Source organism: Helianthus annuus, chromosome 10 (genome assembly GCF_002127325.2).
Source record: "Helianthus annuus cultivar XRQ/B chromosome 10, HanXRQr2.0-SUNRISE, whole genome shotgun sequence".
Lineage (NCBI taxonomy): Eukaryota > Viridiplantae > Streptophyta > Magnoliopsida > Asterales > Asteraceae > Helianthus > Helianthus annuus.
The window spans coordinates 153,238,890-153,263,881 of record NC_035442.2 but is presented as its reverse complement, the minus strand read 5'-3'; the positions used below and the strand labels follow the sequence as shown (position 1 = coordinate 153,263,881).

The 24,992-nt window shown below is 37.4% G+C and overlaps 1 protein-coding gene across 2 annotated transcripts; it reads left to right on the top strand.

The window, feature by feature from the left end:
* The first annotated feature begins 7,486 nt into the window (after nucleotides 1–7,486).
* LOC110885981 (glycine-rich RNA-binding protein) lies at nucleotides 7,487–8,499 on the top strand. 2 transcript variants are annotated; one of them, XM_022133726.2, is made up of 2 exons: nucleotides 7,487–7,817; nucleotides 7,955–8,499. In XM_022133726.2, exons 1-2 carry the CDS (start codon nucleotides 7,734–7,736, stop codon nucleotides 8,324–8,326), a joined length of 456 nt encoding a protein of 151 aa, XP_021989418.1. In that variant the 5' UTR covers nucleotides 7,487–7,733; the 3' UTR covers nucleotides 8,327–8,499. The 2 variants fall into 2 exon arrangements, with proteins under 2 accessions (XP_021989418.1, XP_021989417.1); XM_022133725.2 differs by having other exon boundaries at nucleotides 7,489–7,671.
* The last annotated feature ends 16,493 nt before the right edge of the window (nucleotides 8,500–24,992 follow it).

Here is a 24,992-nt window from a genome sequence, read left to right as displayed (position 1 = left end):
CTTTGCTCGTGCTTGGCTCGTTTATAAACCGAACCGAGCGGAGCGGCTCATTTAAAACCGAGTCTCAAATAAAGCGAGCATTTTCCAAGTAGTAAATATTTCGAGCGAGTGTCGAGCGAAGTTCGAGCGATTTGGACAACCGTGTCGCCTGATTTAAATTTTCTGAGATAGATAGTGACAATGTCGGGTCTCAAGTTTTTATGTCTTTAAAAACAGGCACATTTTATGGCATAATATTTTCCTTATGAATAACAATGTTGTGGCAGACGAGGTGATGATCATATTGCACGAACGATGACGTTGAGAGGAGGAGACGATCGACTTAGAATAACGACATGAAACATTGAGTCCAGGGGCGAAGCTATGAAGGGGCCGGGGGGGACCCCCCGAATTTTTCGCTCAGTAGTGTTATGTATGTACATTTCGTATAGAATTTTTTAGGTATATACGTTTTCGACCCCCTGGTTTTACATAAAAACAGGGCCGGCCCAGAGGGGGTGCAGGGTGGGCCACCGCTCAGGGCCCAAACCCTCCGGGGGCCCGATTATTTTTTAAAAAAAAAGTTATATGTGTTAACTGTGTATATCTACACTTTATTTGAAGTGAATGAACAGATTGGAAACTTGCTTTGGTGGTCTATGTTCCCAAATTAAAACAGCTGGATGGATGATGATTGCTAAAGTTCGATTCCCCTCCAAGGCATTTTTGCCTAATTTATTTTTGATCTTTCATTTTCTTTCCCATTTAATTTTTCCCTTTTTTTGTTCCCCCTCAAGGCTTTTCAGCCTAATTTATTTCATTTCTTTACATTTAGTTTTTCCCTTTTTTTTTCGTTTTTCCATTGTCTTTCTATTTCAATTCCTATTTCAATTCTTAGTTTTGTTTTTCATTTTAAAACTGAAATCTTATATTATTATTTACTTTTTTTATTCTTTTATTTTTTTTAAATAATTATAACTAAACAACTATTTAAATTGTTTCTTTTCTTTTATTTTATAATTTAAAACTAATGAAGCAAAGACGTTTTAAAAATATTATAGATATATTTTTTTAGATTTTTTATTTTAGTTTTCATGGCGAATGTATTAAAACAGACAAAGTTTTCATAAAAAAAGGTGTATTTTATCGGCCCATTTTTTCCCTTTTATTCTTATGTTCTCTAGTATATACATATGTACTAATTTAAATATATTTATTTTTTCTTTCTAAAATTAAGTTATCAACTTTATATTGTAGGGGCCCGTTTTCTTCCGCTCGCACAGGGCCAAAATTTTTTTTAGGATTCTCGGAGACGGCCCTGTATAAAAAGTTTAGGTATATACTTTTAGGTCCGGTGACTTCCGACCCCCTGGTGGAAATTTTCAAACTTTGCCACTGATCGAGTCGATGAGCAGACTGTCATTTATTGGTTTAGGGTTTAACTTTTAGATTTGATATTAATTTTTTTTATTGGTGTGATTGAGCTAGTACATATAGATATACTTGTAAGTTTGTATATAGTGGACCAAAATCTAATAGAGTGGTATAGATAAAAATATAAATTTAATTTATATTTAAGTATATATGTATGTGTGTATATATGTATAATTTATATTTGCGTATATACATTTTTATATATGTATGTGTGTATGTATATGTATATATTTACTAATTAAAAATAATAATTAGAGCCGAACCGAGCCGAGCGGACCTTTGCTCATGCTTGGCTCGTTTACAAACCGAACCGAGCAGAGCGGCTCGTTTACAACCGAACGTCAAATCGAACGAGAATTTTCCTAGCCATTTCTGAACGAGCGTCGAGCAAGCGACGAGCGACGAACAAATTTAACAACCCTAATTAAACTTCAACTCTCAGCACTTGAAGGTGTATCCTTTTCAAGATTCTATAACCATTGGGCTACATTGCTACAATGTTTTTACATATTTGCTTTGAATATGAATATATACATGATTTTGTAGAAGTTAAAAGATAGAAATTAGTTGAATCCCCGAAACAGAAAATGTGACAGGGGACATATATTATTGGCACATGTAGTGTCATTTACGACGTAAGCCAAATTGGGGAGAAAATATCTCTTTTCGTAAATCACGTCGGCACGTGAGGTGGCCCCACCTGATAAAAAGCAAAATATCTTAACTAACTATGGTTAGGTTTAACCTCCCCATCCAACCTTCACCTAACCCCAAGCACCGTGCGGCTCCCGTTTTTGCTGTATTTTGGCCTTTTGCACCGATTAATAATGTATTTTTTTTTTTTACCTGCAACGGAGACTCGTTTTATTCATCCATTCATTCATTCATCAAACAACAAAACACAAACGTAGCACCGATTTAAAAAAGGGAAAATGTCATAAAAATGTAACCAAGTTTGTCTACTGTTCCAATTAAATCACTCACACTTATTTCGTCTCTTTAAAGTAACTAAACTTTAATTTAGTGTTTTAATACTATGTAATTACCAGGTCAACCGGTTATTATTATTTTTTCTTATTTTTTATTTTCTTTGATGCTTATCTTGTATCACCTGACCTTTCACGACCCTCCCAACTCAACCCTGGCCGCCGTTTCTGTCCCTAAAACGACCGACCAAACTTCGACGATGGAGACCAAGCATGGCTGTTTTTTTCGTTTTTGTTTATCGTGTTTATCGTCCGGAACCCAGGAGAGAGGCACAAGGAGACCGACAATGTTTGATGGGTCGGATGCGCAGCGAGGATTCTAGGTAATGAGTTTGAAAGAAAGTTTCAGAGATTGATTTCAATAACATTTCGGTAATTGGAACCAAACTTGAAGAGATAGAGAGAGATGAGGTTGAAAATTGAAGTGCTATGAGTTGGGATTTAAAGGGTTGTAGGATTTTGGGAAGATAAGAGATTTCAGTGATGTTTTTGTATTTAAATTTTGTGAATCTTTGAGATTTAGAATCCATTTTTGAAGGGTAAATAATGATGAGATGGATGTTACAGATAAATAGAACTGTAAAATTTGAAGGTTTAGATGGATTTTTGGTGTGAAGTCTACATTTGCTTCAGGTGTCGAGAGTAATAAAAACTACGTTTTGAATTACCATGATGATGATGATACATCTTCCATGTTTTTTAGTGAAAAATGGCTTTTAGAGTTTTAGCAGAGAAGACGAATTCATTATAATAATTTTTGGTATTATGTTTTAAGCTTAAGGAATAAAATATGATTATTTATTTATTTATTCAAGTTTAAAAACTAATATATAAACATGACCTGCTATATTATGAAGGTAACCTGGTAACCTATAAATTGCATAACACTAGAACAATACATCAAACTTGAGTGACTTTAGAGAGATAAAAAAAGATTGAATGACTTTAATAGAACATATTAGAAACTTGGTTACTATTGTATAAAGTTACCCCTTTAAAAAATGTCAAAGTTTTTAGTATTTCTTTTAACCGCCAACAAACTTTTATTAAACAAACTAGTGAAACTGACGGAGGTAGCCCAAGAATTTAGAGACATTCAAATTTAATTTTTTGGATCATGGGTATCTTTTGTATAAAATCAGAATTTTTTTACACTACAAAAATGATACGAAGACGGAATTGAGGGGTAGCCCATGCTACCCCTTCTAATACACTAGCTCCGCCATGCTAGCAAGACGTTAGGCGCCGAAAAGGTGAAAAGAAACATACATAATACACCCACTTGGCCGAGGCCTAAACCGATTACATACTAACGTTAAAGCTCCTCCAATCACCCCATGACCATGAAGTTTCTTTGGAACAGTTCTTGACCCAAAGAAAGCTAAGAGACTTGGTCTCTTCCACCACCTTCGAGACGTCCGGGGATGCTTGATTGAATACGATATCATTTCACATCCTCCAAGGGCACCAAATTACAACCTGGATGATAGCATATATCACTTTTTTCTTTCTCCTCAACCCCGAGATAAAGTTGGGAACCTCCAAAAGGTCTCAAAATCTCGAATGCTGAAAGCTAGGACTAGTGGGATTTTGCACCATTGTGCCACAACTAACCACACCATTTGGGCGAAATGACAAGACATAGAAATATACTCGTTGGATTCAATGTACTCGTCACAGAAAATGAAATTCAATTGCCAACATTAATTTTTCTATTGGCGGCCGACCTTGTAGGAAGCCTTTCTTTCGCCGCCCTACAAGTTACAATACCCACTTTTTTCGGGACCCATAAGTTCAATAAAAATACAAACTCAGGCACCAATCTATTCGCTTTCCCAGTAATTTGTTTGATGCTCGCAACCGAGTAGTTTCCAAAAGCATGTAAACCCCACTGCCATATATCACGACTTTGTTTTTTTATGTTTTCTCTTTCAGATGTTACACCAAGTGCCTATACCATACCAATACCATACTGAACCAGATCGATAACAATATACATCCCATGATATGACAAATCGAACCGATACTAACTAAATTTGTTTGATGCTCGCAACCGAGTGGTTTCCGAAAGCATGTAAACCCCACTGCCATATATCACGACTTTATTTTTTTTTTTTTATGTTTTCTCTTTCAGATGTTATACCAAGTGTCTATACCATACCAATACCATAATGAACAAGATTGATAACAATATACATCCCATGATATGACAAATCAAACCGATATTAACTAAATTTTCCATCGAATTCCCCGAGGAACTTTACAAGTAAATTATAATTACTCTACGCAAAATGTGTTATATGATATAAAACACAATGTGCAATTGGCCTTATTGGCCTATGGCATGGGAGTAGAGGCGCACAAAATAACCGGCTAATAACCGTTCAAAGAATAACCGGTTAGTGGTTATTTTTAACCGTAGGTTAGTAATTTATTATTGATATTCAGTATACGAACCGGTTATTAACCGGTTTTTAACCGGAAAAAAAAAGAAAAAACGGCTCTTAATGGAAAATAATTGGTTAATTAACCGAATTGGTTAAAGTAATTAACCGGACCAGTTAAAGGAATACCGGTTAAAGCATTAACCAGTTAAAATCAAAAAGTCAAATTAACCGGTTAACCGGACAGGTTATTAAAATTACCCGGTTTGTGCACCTCTACATGGGAGTGATGGTAAGTAGGGGTGTGCAAATGACGGTTTGGTTCGGTTTTTACCTATATCCATTATCCGTAACCGCTAACTTTGGTTATGGAATTTCCTTAACCATAACCATAATCATAATCATAATCAAACTTCGGTTCCGATTGATCGGTTATGAGACTCGGTTATGTTTTGGTTTTGATTAATTAACTGATCTAAGTTAAACTAAATGAACATATTAGAAAATTATCATCTCAGTCCCAGTTGTTTATATAAATAAAAAAGACAAATAATAATAATAATAATAATAATAATAATAATAATAATAATAACATACACATGCATAAAATAAGTCAAATTTTATATAATAATTATTTTTAAACATTTTAAAACTAACTATATAACATAAAATGCTTTTATATATGTTTTTATGTATATAGAGTTTGATTTTATTCCTTGATGAACATGTAATAGATATATTTTATACAATAATTTGTATAAAATAAGTCAAATTTTATACAATAATTTGATAATAAATATATTTTAAGAGGATGCCTTGATTGAATTTGGTTCTGTGAACATATCGGTTAATTAAATAATATTATCAATAACCGTCGGTTAATTTGGTTCGTTGGCGGTTCAATTTTCAGTTAATTTCGGTTAACGGTTAAGGTTTCTTCACCCCTAATGGTAAGAGTTTGAGATCTTTAAGGTCTCTAGTTTAAACCTGACTCAATGGTGGGTTTACTCTTTGATGGTGTTTTTGAGTGACTTAGGCCTAGAGCATTGAAATCAGTATGAACGATTGACATCCAGTTTCAATAGACTCGCTTGAACATTGAGGTAGGTTTAAACTCCGTTAAAAAAATAAACAGTAAACTGCCATTTTGGTCCCTGTGGTTTGGCCAGTTTTGCCACTTTAGTCCAAATCTCAAACTTATTATATCTGGGTCCCTATGGTTTGCATTTTGTTGCCATTTTAGTCCAAATCTCAAATCAGGTCAGATTTAAAAAAAACCTGGTTTTTGTCCTTTTCCTCAGGGGCATTTTGGTCATTTTATATTTTATAAATGAAAAAAATATAACAAAATCCCAAACACCCCATATCTCTGCACTCTCTCTATCTCTCTCTCTAAACAACCTCTCTCTCTCTTCTCTCTCTCCCCTCTCTAGAACACCACCACCACCACCTCCTCTCCGTTCATCCACCGCCGCAGCAGCAGAAACCGCCATCCGTCGTTCCAATCAAATGTTAGATCAAACAAGAATCCAAACCAAGAATCCCCACAAATCAAAACCCCTTTGCTTCCAATCACTCCAAACCAAACCCAAAACCTAAACCCACAAATTCAAGAACAAGAACAAACAACCCATCTTCATAAAACCCTCAAAAGATTCGAACAAGAACAAACCACCACCGTATCATCACCCCCACCACCGCATAACCCGAACGGAACTGACCTTGCCCCAAATAGAAACAACCCGAACGGAGCAGGGTTGTCGCCGCCGCTGCTGATACGCGGCTCCGCCGCCGCTGCCGCTGAAACGCGGCTCCGTCGCCGCTGCCGCTGAAACGCGGCTCCGTCTCTTCGATCTCCCTCTCTCTCATGCATCTCTCTCTCTCTCCGCCGCTCATGGCGGCTCTGCTGATGTCGTACCGTCCGCCACCACCAAGTGGTGGTGGTGCTGCCGCCGTTGTTTATCGGGAGGGGACGGCGAAGGGCAGGGGATTGTGATTGATCGTTGTGGTTGCGTGTGGTGGTTCACCGGATAACCAGTCGCCGGAAAAACGAGGCGAATGAGGTTGTCTGGTGGTGTCGTTGCCGGCTGAATCGAAGAGGGAGGATGTGGGTGTCTGTGTGTGTGTGTGTGTAAGAGATGGAGGAGTGGAGAGTGATGGTGGTTGCAGTGGCCGGAGATCGGTGGTGTTGGCGGCGACGGTGGCGGAGGTTGAGGATGATGTGGGGGTGGTGGTGGTGTGGTGTACGTAGTTCAGAGAGAGAGGGAGACAGAGAGCAAAGAGAGGGATGAAGATCTTTAAATAAAATCCAAAAAGACCAAAATGCCCCTGAGGAAAAGGACAAAAACTAGGTTTTTTTTTGAAATCTGACCTGATTTGAGGTTTGGACTAAAATGGCAACAAAATGCAAACCACAGGAACCCAGATGTAATAAGTTTGAGATTTGGACTAAAGTGGCAAAACTGGCCAAACCACAGGGACCAAAATAGCAGTTTACTCAAAAATAAAAAAGCAATGTAATAAAGATATTTGATTGTCATCTAACAATAAATATCTAAATGTTGCAAGACCGAAGTTAATGAGTTTTATATCAAAAAAAATACCCTTAACCATGGTTAAATTGATGGCAGCCGGGTGCGCACTACGCACCTCAAGCAAGTTAGCAAACCATGGTCAACTTGAATTCCCCATTTCGCCTATTTAAACCCACCATCTCCTACCTTGTTTCCTCACCCCTTTCTCCTGTTATCTTTAAGCATCCTCTCAATCCACAAATGGCTTCCGCTGACGTTGAGTACAGATGTTTCGTCGGTGGCCTCGCATGGGCCACAACTGACCGCTCACTTGAAGACGCGTTCCGTCAATACGGCGAAGTCCTCGATTCGAAGGTCCGTTTGTCGCAAAGTTCGGATTCGGATCCATCCTGATTCGGCTTTGTTTGACAAATCACATGTTACTGTGTTACTGTTACTGTTACTATGGTTTACTTGATCTGTTACTATTACTGTTACTACTTTTACTCATATCTAAAACGGTACGTTCATCCTCTTCTCTTTCCAGAGACAGACGATCGATCGATTGATTTTATGATATTTCATAATGCAGTTTTTGTCCATATTTATATACAAGTGTTTACTAGATTAACTTAAACTTAATTTTGTTATTGTTCAGATCATCAATGATCGGGAGACTGGCAGATCTAGAGGATTCGGTTTCGTTACCTTCAAAGACGAACAATCTTTGAGGGACGCTATTGAAGGGATGAACGGCCAGAGTTTAGATGGACGGAACATAACCGTGAATGAGGCACAGTCGCGCAGCGGTGGCGGTGGCGGTGGTGGTGGACGTCGTGAAGGTGGGTACGGTGGTGGACGCCGTGAAGGTGGGTATGGTGGAGGTGGTGGTGGTGGTTATGGAGGTGAGAGGCGTGAGCGTGGATATGGCGGTGGGTATGGTGGTAGTGGACGTGACGGTGGATATGGTGGGAATGATGGTGGGTCTCGTTACTCCAGGGGTGGTGGTGATTCTGAAGGAAAGTGGTGAAGTGTTAGGTTAGAGTGTTGAATTGTAGATTATCGGGATCTGTTTAAGTTATTTTTACTTGTGGTTGTGTTGTGTTCAATGTTTTTGACCTGTTCTCCTCGGTTGTTCTCGGTTGCTATGTTCGAATTTTAGATTAGGTTGAAGTTTTAATGAAAAAGAAAATGGTTCCGGTATGTCTTGCTGTTTTTGATTACTATATGTGTGTTATGTTAGGTGAGTAATAATTGCTGAGACGTTCATCAAAATATCAAGTGGGTTGTTGAGATATTTTATGGATTAATACTTTTTGTTTTTTATTTTTTCTTAAACTGAAAGACATTTTTATGTGACTGAAAAGACCCATATGCCCTCGTGTACACTACACACATGATTCTACTTTAACAGAAAGCTAATGTTTGCTGGATAAAAAGTCACGTACAACACATGATTCTACTTCACACAAAACTAATGTTTGATGAAGAAAAAGATGTAAGATTAAATATATTATGTTTAATATTTAATCTATAGTCATCTTAATCATTTACATATTATAGAGATCAAAATATATTAGAACCTATTATTTAATTAGTTGGTAATTGTTGATGGATCATATTACCCTTAGCAACTAATTAGGTTTCCTCCTGGGTGCTTATATAAGAAGAGTTATGTGGAGGTTTAAGGGTTACTCAGTTACACAATTCACACACCCCATTAGCCATAACATCATCACGAAACCTCCTCTCCATAACCGATACCCTTTTCGGTTTCTAAGTCCCCATCATCAGTTAGCACCCTAAGGAGGAACCAGATCAAGATGACAAGCATGTCGAACTCCATTACTGGATTCTCCTCTGCACTATGCTGTGACAGGTATGATTTATATTGTTTTCCTTCATGCTCAAAACAGAACTGAACCAACATGTGGTATCAGAGCATATGTTGATTAGTCAGTTCTGTTTTCGTATCCATAATTCTGGGATTGAAACTTGGAAAACGGAATTTTGAAACCTTTAAAACCTTAACAGCCGGTTTCGAGTCATGAGTATCGACTCGAGATCTTTGTTTTCGTGAAAAAATAATCATATGTTCATTCGATTTTAACTGGGTTTATGTTTACAACCGAAATCTGTTTAGAAGTCTTAAAAAATTTTCAGGTTTCGGGTTCCAGAATTTTATTTTTATGATTAGGGTTCATCATGTTCATGTGAAAATTCGAAAATTCTGTTATGATTTGGAATATGATTTGGATTATTAAGTGTTTTTCCTGGTTTTGATCTAATTTTGTGCTCTAAATTTTTTTAGAAAACTGTTAAAAGATAAACAGATTACAATTTCGAAATCTGTTGACAAAATTAGATCAGCTTAAAACAGGAAAGAATATCTCTTAATCCCTTAGATTTCGAATTTTCGGTTATGATATCACAATTAACAGCTGTTAACGAGGTTGCTACTCGCAACCATGAGGTTGCTACTCGCAACCATGAGGTTGCTACTCGCAACCATAACGTCATTACTCGAGACCATGAGGTTGCTACTCGCAACCATGAGGTTGCTACTCGCAACCATAACGTCATTAGTCGAGACACGAGGTTGCTACTCGCAACCATGAGGTTGCTACTCGCAACCATGAGGTTGCTACTCGCAACCATGAGGTTGCTACTCGCAACCATAACGTCATTAGTCGAGACCGTAGTTGCGACTCGCAACCATAACGTCATTAGTCGAGACCGTAGTTGCGACTCGAAATCTCATTATTTTAAGCTGTTTAAATGTGAACTAAAAAAAAAAATTTTTTTTTGGGGCCCCGCCCCGAACCCCGGGCGGGGGCACGCTGTTCCCCGCAACCCCCAGCGAACTCACCGCGGAGTTCGATCCGCGCTAACGGGTGGTTTGCTATTAAATGATTGGTTTTTGTAATTATTTAGTTAATTAATGAGGATCAAATAATGTTTTACAAAACCAAAATGGCTTTACTTGAATGAGCTTCTGATGCATCATTTCTGGCCAAAGCTGACTTGATGCATCTACTTATCATCCAAGTATTACGAAAGCTATGTTGTGTGTGCATCATAAGCATGAATGTCTTTATTTCTGGCCAAAGCTGATCTAATTCATTCATAGATGGCATACTCAACAAGTGCATAACTAAAGTGTTTGTCTCAATTTCTGGCCAAAGCTGATTTGTTACAACCACTTTGCACATATGCTTAAATGATTACACTTATGGCCAAAGCTGTTTTGTCTTCGTTTAAGTAGAACTTTAAGTAGTCTATTATTTTGATGTTAGTAATAGACATATCACAACCTCTTCACATAATGATCCTTATATTAATGATCCTCAATTAATTTTGTGATCATTTTGTCTGCCTTATTCTTAGTGCCCATAATTTTACTAACTATAATTTTCTTCTATAAATCTATATCTCATCCACTCTAATTCCTAAGCCTAAAATGTTTTGCTTTATTTAAAGTTTCTATAAGAATTAGCTCTTAAAATTAAATCCTTGATTATCTCTTAAGACACGATAATTCTATTGCTCTCTTCTGATAAAGCACTACAGAAGAAAAGTAGAGCATGATGATTAGGATAAATCGAATATGATGTCTCTTATGATAATCAAGAATAAGTGCTATCACTAAAAGGTTATTCCAGATTAAGTCTTTCCTAAGACTAATCTATAATTGTGGAATAATCACAAGAACTCCTAAGGTGCATGTCTTCATTTAAAGTTATAAATTATAAGGTTAAGTGGTATATGTGAATATATTATAATGTACAATACCATGACCCGTAAAGTTAAGGGCTTACGCATGGAAATAAGTACATTTTCCAGTACATTACATACTAAGTTTTTTATTCATTTGTACAATTTGATGCATTATAAATCAGCTATAACACTCAAAAGTACCAAAGTATAACGAGTGTGTTGATAAGCAACATATGTACATAGACATAAATGTTTGAAACTGGAAAATAAGATGTTATTCACCTTACAACCACTAAAACCTTAAGAGAGGATTGTTCTAAGGTCCATAGACAAATTACAAGTGCTAATCCCAACGTTAAGGTTCTTCAAGGGAAAATCTCACTGCATAATTATGTCATTAGACTAGGCATAAGCAACGAGACTATCCATTATTCTAAAGAACAGTTGGATAAATTGATTGGATAGTAACTTACTAATGATATTTAAGTCTGATAATTTTAATATTCCAACTAACACATGATTAGTTAACTCTAGTTCCATACGTTTCCTTACCAGAACTCGACAAATAACTAACATGAGAGTTAGTGACAAAATTAAATGTTAAGACTATAAGAACCATAATGAACAGTCTTCCAACAACGCTTTTCGATACCTTATATATTCTGATTAATCATGATATAGTATCATAATTAAGCAATGTTATGAAGGTTGTGAGGTTTGCATAGTCAACATAAAGTCACACTTATCTTAAATTCTCATCTTATTTGTTCTGAATATCTGGATAGAAACATTACTGTGATGAAACTAGATGATACCTTACTTTTTCACAACTTTTGTCATCATGCAAATGAGAATTTGACAAAAGGAAAATGAGACTTATAAATTTCATCCATTAGAACCAAAATTCATGAGAAATCATAACATGGTTAATGAGGATGATTTTTTCATCTAATCTCATTTTCAGTGATTCTAAATCATGACGTTACAGCCCTAAATATTACTTGGCTTAAGGAATAAGTATGGGTCCATCATAAGTCATTCATTGACATTCGTGGAACTTATTCCAAATGGAATGTTCAGACGTAATTCATTTATAATTTGAAAGACTATCAACTTGTATCTAAATTTTGTCGCATATGGCCTACGGTCTTAGAAGAACTCTATTCATATATGTAGTTTTTCTATTAAATATGTCCTTAAAGTTTCTTATGATATCTGGACATTAAAGAAATCAAATAAAGTCTAACGTATATGTGATAGGTTCCCACGTCACGTAGCTCATTGAAACTTCTCTTGTAGCATTCTAGAGATATTAAAGATCAGTGGGAGCATTAAGTGTCTTAATAATAACTTGCAATAGTTGCAAGAGATGGGGGATTGAAAATTTTAAATTTCCACCTCTTGCACAAGACATCGCTCCATCACGACACTGTTCAATCAAACCTTATCTCCTTAAATCTAATGCTACTCTTACAAAAGTTTCATTGTTGCTTAATTGTGGGCGCACTTAGATTTCTTACCTAAACTAACATAATCCTCAACAAGAGAAACTACAACGACTAATGTCATTAATTTGTTTTCTCTATTAGAATTTGTTGGTCGTTAAGTATTGACCCTAAGCATGCTGAGTTCCTAAAGATTTCTAAGGTTAGTGGGAGCAGTCAAAGTCCTTATTATGACTTGCAAGGAATACAAGAGGCGGGGGGAAGAGTGTCATTAAATTCACTCCGAATTTAACTCCGATTACACCTCTTGTACACTATACTGCACCAACTCTTACAAACTTAGAATGAAAATGATAGCAACCTAACCAAGAGCTAATCCATAAAATTGAAACTTCTAATGAACCCAATAATCAACTCAGGAGGTCATCTAAGTTTAAAAGCCTACTAACTTTGATGATTACATAACCTCCCTAATTGAAGTTGAAATGGATTTTGGAAATGTTTACTGATCCTATCTCTTCAAATTAAGCCATTAGTGTAAATCAATCATATGAATGGAATAAAACAGTTTTCTAGTAAAACTGATTTTATGTGTTTGTGTAACATTTGGGATTTGATTGAATTACCTTAGAGTGTTCATAACTAAACCAAATCCTAATATAAGCGTTAAGACACTCAAAAGCATGATTGGTTGTCAAAGGTTGTTCTCAGGAAGAGATAAATTATTAAAGAATCTTTATTGCATATCTAACAAAAGATTTCTTTGAGGATCATCACTGTTCTAGTAACTTATAATAGTTTTAAGCTGCATTAGATGAACACTAAAACGATTTTCCCTAATAAATGGCTGACACATTTACATGTTCATTAGATAACAACCTAAAGTTTCAAACTGAAGGTTAAAGAACACTTTATTTGTAAGCCAATAATATCCATGTATGGGTTAATGCAAACATCATAATGTGATGAAAAGCTAACGTAATTATTTTCATCAAGAATCAAGTGGATTAATGTACCTACCTCAAGATGAGTGGGAGCAACTAAAATAAACTTGTCTACATAGATGACATTCTTTGACAAGCATATGTTACATAAGTCAAAGCATTGTTAACACAAACTTTGATATAATAAAACTCAGAGATATCTCTTACGTGATTGATATCATAACATACTGAGATAGACCCAATGGGATATTAGTTTCGTTCCATAAGTTTAACATTAAATGGGTCCTTACATATGTAACAATCAATATTGCTCTCCTTTAGAGGATAATAGGATAAATGAGATTATTTATTTATGCTTCATTAATTAGAAGCCTTATGTAAGTTTAAGTCTATACTCGTTTAGATATTACTCATATTGCAACACACTAGATATGTCTAGATTAATGTGTAGCATCTAATGGAGTATTACAATATCTTTAAAAGAAACGAGAGACTACAATTTAAAGAAGAAGTGAGAATTAAAACCGGTTTATTACTCTAACTTTGAGATATTCAAAGATTATAAAATGCAATTTCGGGTATATCTTTATGTCATCAGACAAAACCTATTTCATGGAGGAGTCATAATGCACTGATATTAACAACCTAAGTTATAACGACATAACATGGTCACTAAATGTTGTTGGAAATTTAATCAGTGGACTCATAAGTTTATTAACTCCATATAATGTTTTGAAGAATTAGTGTGATAAAGTCAGCTACCATAACTCCTTGAACAGTAACAGTTCAAGAGGTGCTGCATTAAGTTTCGATACGCAATTAATTATTCGTTTATGAACGAATTGAGGAAACTAAGTTTTGTATCGAATACATTCATGATATGCTTAAGGATCCTATAACTGAAGGGCTATTACCCATAAGTCTTATTAAGAGAGCTCATAGACGGGTATTAATTAATAGTCGTGCGCAATTGCATATCGTACTATGAATGACTAAGTATTAGTTAATTTTCCTCAAGTTTGATTTTGTATGTCTGTTAGAATATGTTTAACCGGTATAATGGCATATAGACAAATAAAAGTTACAAATCAAACAAAGGGCTTACGCGTATTTTGATCATGATGATTAGGTTTTAAATTAAGGCTATAGTATGATTAATGGGGGTCCTGAGTCGCATAATGATTCAACGGCTGTATTTTTCTGCTATAGTACTTGTTTAAGGCTAAAATGAGTGTTAACTCCTGATCAGGCTTATCTAATACTCATAGTAAATGATTACTCGGCTAAGTGGGAGAATGTAAGATTAAATATATTATGTTTAATATTTAATCTATAGCCATCTTAATCATTTACATTATAGAGATCAAAATATATTAGAACCTATTATTTAATTAGTTGGTAATTGTTGATGGACCATATTACCCTTAGCAACTAATTAGGTTTCCTCCTGGGTGCTTATATAAGGAGAGTTATGTGGAGGTTTAAGGGTTACTCAGTTACACAATTCACACACCCCATTAGCCATAACATCATCACGAAACCTCCTCTCCATAACCGATACCCTTTTCGGTTTCTAAGTCCCCATCATCAGTTAGCACCCTAAGGAGGAACCAGATCAAGATGACAAGCATGTCGAACTCCATTACTGGATTCTCCTCTGCACTATGCTGTGACAGGTATGATTTATATTGTTTTCCTTCATGCTCAAAACAGAACTGAACCAACAAATGACTTAAAAGTGTGACTATATGTGAACTTTAGTTTGTTAAAATGACCTAAACATATGATAATTTAGGCGACTTCATCATGTGATATTAGGCAACCGTGGCATATTTATTTTGGGCCCTGACTCGAGTTTAAGGCTATGTGTTATAGTTGAGGATGGTGTAACGTGAATAACGACGCGGAGGTGACTGGTCAAGACGAACAACACACCCCTTAAAAGGGTTGGTATGGAGTGTGAAGGGTATGGTTACAAATGCTGCGTAGGTTACATAACCATACCACACTTGATTCCTAAAACACTCAGCTTGTTCAGAGGTTGCTGTACGGGGTCCGCTTGCATACGCGCAAGCATGACGGCTCATAAAAGTACAACCAGTACAATTAGCAACCTGCAGTTAATCAACATGCATCATGCTTTGCCTAGCCAATCCGCACAATGATTAATCGTGTAGGGAACAAATAGTACAAACGGACAATGACATGTAGCCAATCAACTTGCGTCATTCACTACTCCATAATATCCACTCACAACTGTTGACAAACTAAACAAGTACATTTGGCATACGACGTGCATCCAATCACGATGCGCCAACATCCATCCACCTTTGCAAACACTACCTGTCGTGTTAGAGGGGACCAAAGATCCAATTTCTCATTCTCTCAATCTTATCACACACACACACACTCACAGTTTTATTACCCTTAAATAATTACTTATTCTCACGCTGAAGGGTGGTTACAAAAAGAACTCCCCATATCTCATTTTCGTAACGAGCTCACGGTGCTTTGTTTTACATATCGTTCCAAGTTGTTTGATCGAAGAAGAGACTTAGAAGATTTATTTCCCTATCGAGACTACCATTATAGTTCTATCCCAAGCGGATTAGGACTGTTGTTTCTTCAGGGTGGATGGGGCCATGAGGGTGGAGGGGCATTCTTGTTATCTACCCTAGCCTTCTATAATCTTACACTACCAAATCATTTTTATCCTAAACTACCCTAACAACACAAAATCACTGGTAACACTCCTTTCAACTAATATAATTTTTTTAAGTATAGGAAATAATTAAAAATAACTAAACTTTCATTTAAATTGAAATAAAAATTCATAACTTAGAAAACATAATTAAAAAAAGTACTTAAACAAAATATTTCCTTTAGGGATAAGTTTTCACAATCTTCCACGCCTTAACGTAATCAAATTGTTTGGGCTCGTATCTCCTTTTATACACACGAAAGGCCTCCTTGACTTCTTCCTATTTGTTTGCACCTGATGTGCGTGTAGTGAAATAGATTTTAAATGTATATTTTAAGCCCTTTAACACTTTTTAGCCAAGTTTTAAATTTATAAAACACGATATTTACTAACACTAAACACACATATGGGCAAGTACACCCATCATGGACGTAGTATAGTGTTGGTAAGATACCGAGGTCGTCCAAGGACACAAGAGCTTTTAGTACCGGTTTATCCTCAACGTCTAATCAAATCAAAAGTTAGAAAAAGGTTTTTAAACTAGAAAAATAAAACTAACTAAAATGCTGAAAAATAAAATAAAAGTAAAAATAGATAGACAAGATGAATCACTTGGATCCGACTCGTGTGTAGTGTAACCTTTGATTATTTCCGCACTTTTGCACTTTTTAAGAGATTATCTTAGTTATTGTAGTAGGCCCCTCTTTTGAAGGTGACGTTACCCTCAACCCAGTAGTTTGAGTCAATAAGGATACAATCCTAAAGGGTCGGATTATTGAAATATAATTAATTAAGTTATTAATGCATAATGTGGTAGGCCCCTCTTTTGAAGGTGACGTTACCCTCGGCTAAGTAGTCTGAGTCAGCAGAGATACAGTCCTAAATAGCCGGGTTAAAGTTTTAATAGTAGCTTACTTATGAGGGGATCAAAGAGTTTGGACCCCCGCCATCCAATACCGGTGGGTATTGAAGAAGGTCCTACTAAATTTGACCCAGGTCCTTTGCAGGATCTATACACTGAACAATGACAAGACTCTTACCAAACCGTTCCCTTAACCCCCGACCAGATAGCCAACATATCTGCATATAGACCGTGGAGATATGAATGGTGAAAATCTTTTTTTTTATATAGACAGTAAAATAATGCTAAGACACCACGGACAAACGATAAGGAAGAATCACCTTCAACATAAGAAACTAGTTATTAAAGTCATTAATACATAACCAAATAAAAAGTGCGAAAAGATTAAAATAAAAAGTATTACACTAAACACTTGTCTTCACCAAGTGATGTAAGAGACTTAGGCAAACATGGCATTTGATTGTCAAGAACTCTTATGATCAATCTTGGATCCCGAGACGACTCACACACTCTATGATGGATGATGGATGATGGTGTTGTGATGGTGGTGGGTGGTGGGTGGTGGGTGAAGTGTGAGAGAGGTGGTGTGCCAAGGGATGGTTTGCAAATGAGCCAAGCACCCCTATTTATAGCCTGAACCGCATCTCGGGCACGACCCCGTGTCCATCCTCCTTCTCTTTCTTCATTAATTGCAGTTTGTCTGCATTAGTTGACCACGCCCCCATGTCCGCTGAGCACGACCCCGTGTGCAGAAGCGTATCTATACTATCAAGATTTCCCCAGATTCTGCGAATCTTAGAGTTGACCACGGCCCCGTGTCCGCAGGGCACACCCCCGTGGTGGGTGATAGAAGCTTCTACAACTTTGTCTTTTCTGCTGACACTTGGGCACGCCCCCGTGCTCATTGAGCACGGGGCGTGTTTAGTCTTCTGTTCTCTTGTTTTTGCTTGGGAAGATGCTGTCGGGGGGTCGGGCATGCTACGTTTGTTCCTTTTCTTGTATTTATGTTAGATTTAGCTGCCTTTTGCTTCTTTTCTTCATTTGAGCTCATTTAATCCTGAAAATACAAAAGGAAGACAAAAACACACTTTTTCCTACATTAGTACTAAAAAGGGTTAGTTTTATGCCACAATTGATGTAATTTATATGTTGCATTTTATGCACATCAAATACTCAAATACCCCCACACTTGAATCTTTGCTTGTCCTCAAGCAAAACTCTTTATAATGTGGCTTTACACTCCCAAATGGAATGGGTAGAAGAGAAGGTTTTTATTTTTTTATTTATTTATTTTTTTTGGGCTTGTCATAGAGTGTCGGGATTTCCAAGATTCTTTATTAAGTTTTATTTTTATTTTTATTTATTTACAATCTTATTCGTCATGATTTATTAAAAACATTACATAAGATAAATTACTTATTAGAGCATAACATGCCTTTTTAAAATTCCATTTATATAGAAGTTTACATACCTCACGGGGAATCACTCAACACTCGGCCGAAGATGTATTTTTAGTGAATCACTCGAGAGCGGCATGAAACTTACTCCTACCATATGCTTGCCAAGCAATCAACCTTCCTTCTTTTTAACTATACACCTTTGTAAATATCAAGAGGACTTTTGGGGCGAAGGGTTAGGCTTGGGCTAGAGGTGGGTGGTTGGGTTAGTGGTTAGTAAAAAGGGTGAAAGGCGTAAAAAGCATCGGTTTTTCGGAAGACTTTTTATTTTTCATAACTTTTTATTTTGATGAAGCATTTGTTTCAAACAAAGTTATTTTTTAAACTTGTTTGTTTATTTCTTTTGGCTTCATCATCATTATTATTTTTTTATTTTTTATTTTTAAGCAAGTCATAAGAAAAACCGATCCTTGTTACTAAAATAAAGGGTTTAAAATGAAAAAGGGTTTTGGTGGGTAAAAGGGTGTTTGTTTTGGTTTAAGAAATGAAAAGGTTTAGGCTCAAAGAGGTTAACTAGGGGGATTTGGGTAGGTGGTAAAAAAAAAAAAGAAAAATAATGGTATAGAAATAAAAAGGGTTAGTCCTAATGCCTCCATCATTTACTTACTCGGGTTTAAGTTGGTATGGACCGGGAATGTATCATCGTGGCAAGTTCTAGAGTCGTCAGAACCAAGCGGCTATTCACACAAGAAACGAAAAATGAGCATTTAGTTTAAAGATATGTATTTGTATGCTCAATAAAGGCTCAAAACTCACTTTTTGTGGGAATGAGTTTTTATGTGATCAAGTATATATAAGCAAATTTTAACTAAACTTGTCATGTCGTTTCATAATTTTCTTATGTTGGTTCTTTTTATCACGACGCTATCGGTTGTAAATTTGTAAAAATATAACCTTTTATAGAGCTTGAAATTCCCGATTTAAACCTAGACAAGTAAAAAAAATAAAATTTTTTGAAAAAGTTTGGGGTGATTAGCGGTTCCAATAGAGTTTTGTGTAAGGCTTGTAATTAGGACTTGCAAGATTCAAGGTTTTAGCATCCCCCCCCACACTTAAATTACACATTGTCCTCAATGTGTCCCCAAAATAAGTTTTTAGGTTGATTGAATGTGTAAAAAGGTGTGAAAAGCAGAAATTTGTGTTACTGGACGTCTGGACACGGCCCCGTGTCGGATGAACATGACCCCGTGTTCAGAGTGCCAGTAACGAAAACTTACAGAAGGTGGACACGGGGGCGTGTTGGCTGGGCACGACCCCGTGTTTGGCAAAAATCTGCAGAATTAAACAAACAACAGGTCTGGGGAAGTGGGCACGGGGGCGTGTTGGCTGGACACGGCCCCGTGTAGACAATCTGCAAAGGTGAAAAACAGGGTTCTGGCTTCGGTTTTCCTGTCCCGGCTTTAGTAGCACCAATGTTTAGTGCTCTAAGCCTTGTATGTACCTGTTTTATCAATAAATACTACACCAAACCATAGCAAGCATCCTAAATTACCATAGTTCAACATCCACATCACAATGTTAAACAGAAAAATAAATGCAGAAAATAAAAAGAGTTAAAGGAAAGTAAATTGTTCAACACTTCGGCACGCAGGCCGGAAATTGTTCAAGATAAAAGAGGGTTAACCTGTGGGACCTCCTACCAGCTGCTCCTGCCTCTACTCCACCCGCCTAGTCCATGTCCTCATCCTCATCATCACCTCCTCCTCCGTGCCCCGCCAGGTACTCCCGGATGTTCCTGTTGTCATCCTGAATGTCGAAGATATTTCTCTCAATTGCTCCGACCCGGGTGTACGTGTTGCTTTCCATGTTATAGGTGTTCCTGGTGCACATGAGGTTTTCCTGCAACAAATCATGTAAACTTTGGAAGTTAGGAAAACTGCCTCCTTGTGAGGAGGATTGTCCCGGATCACCATGGGGCTGGTATTGGTATTGAGGAGGTGGTTAGAACTGTGGAGCGTGAAGGACGAGTGCCTCTTGCGGGTTCCATGCATGCCCTTGTACTCGTTGGAAGCTAACCGACCTGTCTTTGGCTTCATAGATCAAGTTCATGGAGCGGCAAATGTGTATGTCCACTCTTCCCGACCATGGGCTCCTTTCGAAAGACCGAGGCATGTTTACGAAGCGTTTGAAGAGACGGTATATCCACCCCCCGAAGAAGATAGGGGTTGGTGGAGTAGCAAGCCGGTTCCAATGCATGTTTCGGAGCAAGAGGTATGGAACATCGAGGTGTCTGCGGGTATGAATGCAATTAAGAACTATCAGATCTCTCAGCCCAACAACGCCACTGCTATCATGCCTTTGACTAAGAGAGTAGCTGAGGACCCGATGGATGTAGCGGTAGAGAGGGTCCCTCAACCTAGTGCTCTTAGTGCTGCTTGGGTTGTATTGCCCATCTCCTATTTGAGCCCAAGCGGCTTGGCGTTCGTTTTCTGATAATTCTCGTAACCCTCCGGTGTTTTCTTCATTACCCGCATCTTCTTCCGCATACAACCCCACCATCGACCCAAACTGTGCCATCGAAATCAAGTACTTGGTTCCCCCACATCGGAATTCTACCCCCTCATTATCAAACGGGTCGCACCTTGAATTGAACACGAATGTGCTATAGAATTCCATAGTATATTCGGGGACCGAGCGAAGGCGAGTAGTAAGGGCGACTCTCAGCGGCCCGGTGACTAGGTTGTTGAAGCGGTCCCATTGGTTCACCAATCCCAAAAGATCCGTGCACACTTGTCTTGGGTATTCCTCCGGTCTGGTTAGAAGCACGTCGTATCTTGCTTTAGCATCTTGCTCATTTGCATTGAACCTTGTGAATTTCTTCGACATCTGAAAGAACACACCAAAAGTTAGCACGAAACAGTGAAATATTCGGAGAAAACTGAAAACAGCTGACTGGACACGGCCCCGTGTTCAGCGGACACGACCCCGTGTCTTGGCGTCTGTTACTCAAAAACTTCATTTTTCGACCCGGTCCCGAAAACTTGAAAATTTTTGGTCCAGTAGGTGCGGTTTCCCCCGAAAATGAAACCCCAAGTTCCGTTTTCCCAAAACAAACCGTTTACCCCTTCGATTTTATCTTTTTCGGTTCAAAAATAAGGGTTTGGGGTTTTTGTGAGAAATCGGGCAAATCTATGAACAATACAAGTGGATTTACTTCCCATAACACTAATCTAAACTAATGCTAACAGATTTATGCAAAAATTTGAGGTTCGATCCGGATAAAGTTCAAGAACCCTAGATTTTTCCCCAAATTTTTGATGTTTTAACTACATGCAAGTGCTTAATCTAACTACTAATGATGATAGAATCATACCTTGATGTTGTTAGAAGTAGAGGAGACGTCGAAATTCTGTGGAAAAATCGCCTGAACCAGAGAGTTTTCGGGGAAACGGGGCGTGTGGAATGAAGAAACTGTTTGAGAAAAGCGGTTTTATCCCGACAGTCGCGCGGACACGGCCCCGTGTCCAGTGGACACGACCTCGTGCCGAACAAATTTATATTATTTTATTTTATTTTTTTAGTGCTCGTGTGAGTGCCCTGTTTTCCCAAAACTAGGTTAGAAGACTTACCGATTAAGATGTCATCCCGCTTGTTCGTAACTTACCAGGTATGATGTTGATGTTCTATTCTTTGACCGTTTGAAGCGAGATTTCTTCCTCTTCATCCTCAATGAATCCTTGATAGAGCTTTAGCCATTGGCCATTGACTTTGAATGGAATTCCATTCCGAGATTTAATTTCTACTGCACCGTGTGGGAAAATATGGGTGATGGAAAAAGGTCCTGACCACCTAGACTATAATTTTCCAGGAAACAATCGAAGTCATGAATTAAACAAAAGAACTTGATCTCCTACTCGAAATTCATTAGGTTTAATGTGTTTATCATGCAAATTTTTCATTCTTTCCTTATAAATTTCAGAGTTAGAGTATGCATAATTCCTTAATTCGTCTAATTCATTTAATTGACAAAATCGTTTTTTACCGGCAAATTCTAAATCTAAGTTTACATTTTTAATTGCCCAGTAGGCATTGTGAGCTATTTCTACTGGCGAATGACAACTTTTTACATAGACGAGCTTATATGGGGTTGTGCCTATTGTTGTTTTATAAGCAGTTCGAAAAGCCCATAAAGCATCATCTAATTTTTCGGCCCATTCCTTTTTATTTATCCCTACGGTTTTTTTAAGTATTCGTTTTAAACCTCTATTAGTCACTTCGGCTTGTCCATTTGTTTGAAGGTGATATGCTGTTGAGACCCTGTGATAGACCCCATATCTTGTTAAAATTTTTTCAAGTTGATGATTACAAAAATGGGCACCTCTATCACTTATTAATGCTTTAGGTGTGCCAAAACGAGAGAATAATTTTTTCAGAAATCTTACTACGACTCTTCCATCGTTTGTTGGAAGTGCCTCGGCCTCGGCCCATTTAGACAAGTAATCTACCGCCACAAGTATATATTTGTTTCCTTTTGACGGTGGGAAAGGTCCCATAAAGTCGAGTCCCCACACATCAAAAATTTCACAAACAAGAATGCCATTTTGTGGCATTTCGTTTTTGGAAGAAATATTACCTGATCTTTGGCAAGCGTCACATGTCTTAACAAGACTTTGGGCGTCTTTGTAAATGGTAGGCCAATAAAATCCTGAATCAAATACCTTTCGTGCGGTACTAGCGGCACCATGATGTCCTCCGTATGGACCTTCATGACAATAGCGGAGAATTCTTCTTGCTTCACTACCATGTACGCACCGTCGGATGAGTTGGTCGGCACACAATTTGAAAAGATAAGGATCTTCCCAAAAGTAATGCTTCACATCAGCAAAGAATTTCTTTCTTTGGTGATGTGGCCATCCTTTGGCGACTATATCGCTGGCTAGGTAATTAGCATAGTCAGCATACCATGGTTCTTGTCTGTACTCCACCATTTCTAGGGACTCTGTTGGAAATTTTTTGTTAATTTGCTCGTCCCTGGTTGCCTCCAAAGCTGGGTCTTCTAAGCGCGAAAGATGATCTGCTGCGGTGTTTTCTGCTCCTCTTTTGTCTTTGATTTCAATATCAAATTCTTGGAGGAGAATCCACCGAATCAAACGTGGTTTAGCATCCTGTTTCTTGAAGAGATATCGGATGGCTGCATGATCTTTATAGACTATTGTTTTAGAAAGAACAAGATAAGAACGAAATTTATCAAAAGCAAATACCACATCTAGTAACTCTTTTTCAGTTGTTGTGTAATTTTCTTGTGCATCGTTAAGTGTTTTACTAACATAATAAATTGGGTGAAAATGCTTTTCTCTTCTTTGTCCCAAGACTGCTCCAACTGCAAAGTCACTTGCATCACATATGATTTCGAAAGGTAATTTCCAATCAGGCGCTATCATGATAGGTGCATTGACTAGCATTTCCTTGAGTGTTAGAAATGCTTGATTGCAATCCTTGTCAAAGATGAAAGGGGCATCTTTTTCAAGCAATTTTGTTAGAGGCCTTGAAATTTTAGAAAAGTCTTTGATAAACCGCCTATAAAATCCGGCATACCCTAAGAAACTTCTGATTGCACTAACGGAGGATGGTGGTGGTAATCGATAAATAGTGTCTATTTTTGCTCGATCAACCTCCATTCCTTCGCTTGAGATTTTGAGGTCGAGTACTATTCCCTCCGTTACCATGAAATGACATTTTTCCCAGTTAAGGGCGAGGTTAGTTTCCTCACATCGGGATAGCATTTGTTCAAGGTTATCGAGGCATTGGTCGTATGAATCTCCAAAGATAGAAAAGTCGTCCATGAAGACTTCCATTGTCTTTTCTATCATGTCATGGAAGATGGCCACCATGCAACGTTGGAAAGTTGCGGGGCATTACATAGACCGAATGGCATGCGTCGATAAGCAAAAGTTCCATAGGGACATGTGAATGTTGTCTTTTCTTGGTCTTCGGGTGCTATCGGGATTTGAAAGTAACCTGAAAAACCATCCAAGAAACAATACAATTGATGGCCGGATAATCTTTCTAACATTTGGTCAATAAAGGGCAAAGGAAAGTGATCTTTCCTTGTTGCTTCATTTAACCGTCTATAATCTATACATACTCTCCATCCTGTGACGGTTCTCGTTGGTATTAATTCATTCTTGTCATTAGTTATTACCGTCATACCTTCTTTCTTTGGAACTACTTGGACGAGACTTACCCAAGGACTATCGGAGATAGGGTAGACAAGTCAGGCGTCAAGTAATTTGATGACTTTGTTTTTAACCACTTCTTGGACATTTGGATTTACTCTACATTGTGGTTGTATTACTGATTTGTAGTCATCCTTCATTAAAATTTTGTGCGTGCACATGGAAGGACTTATTCCTTTAATATCTACAAGCTTCCAAGCGATCGCATTTTTGTGTTTTTTCAAAAGTTTAATTAATTTTTCTTTTTCTATACTACTTAACTTAGATGAAATAATTACAGGTGATTTACTGTCTTTGTCTAGAAAAGCATATTCCAAACCTTTCGGAAGTTCTTTGAGCTCAAGAGGTGGGTCTTTAGGAGACTCCTTATTTGGTTGCTCATTTTGATCAAGAA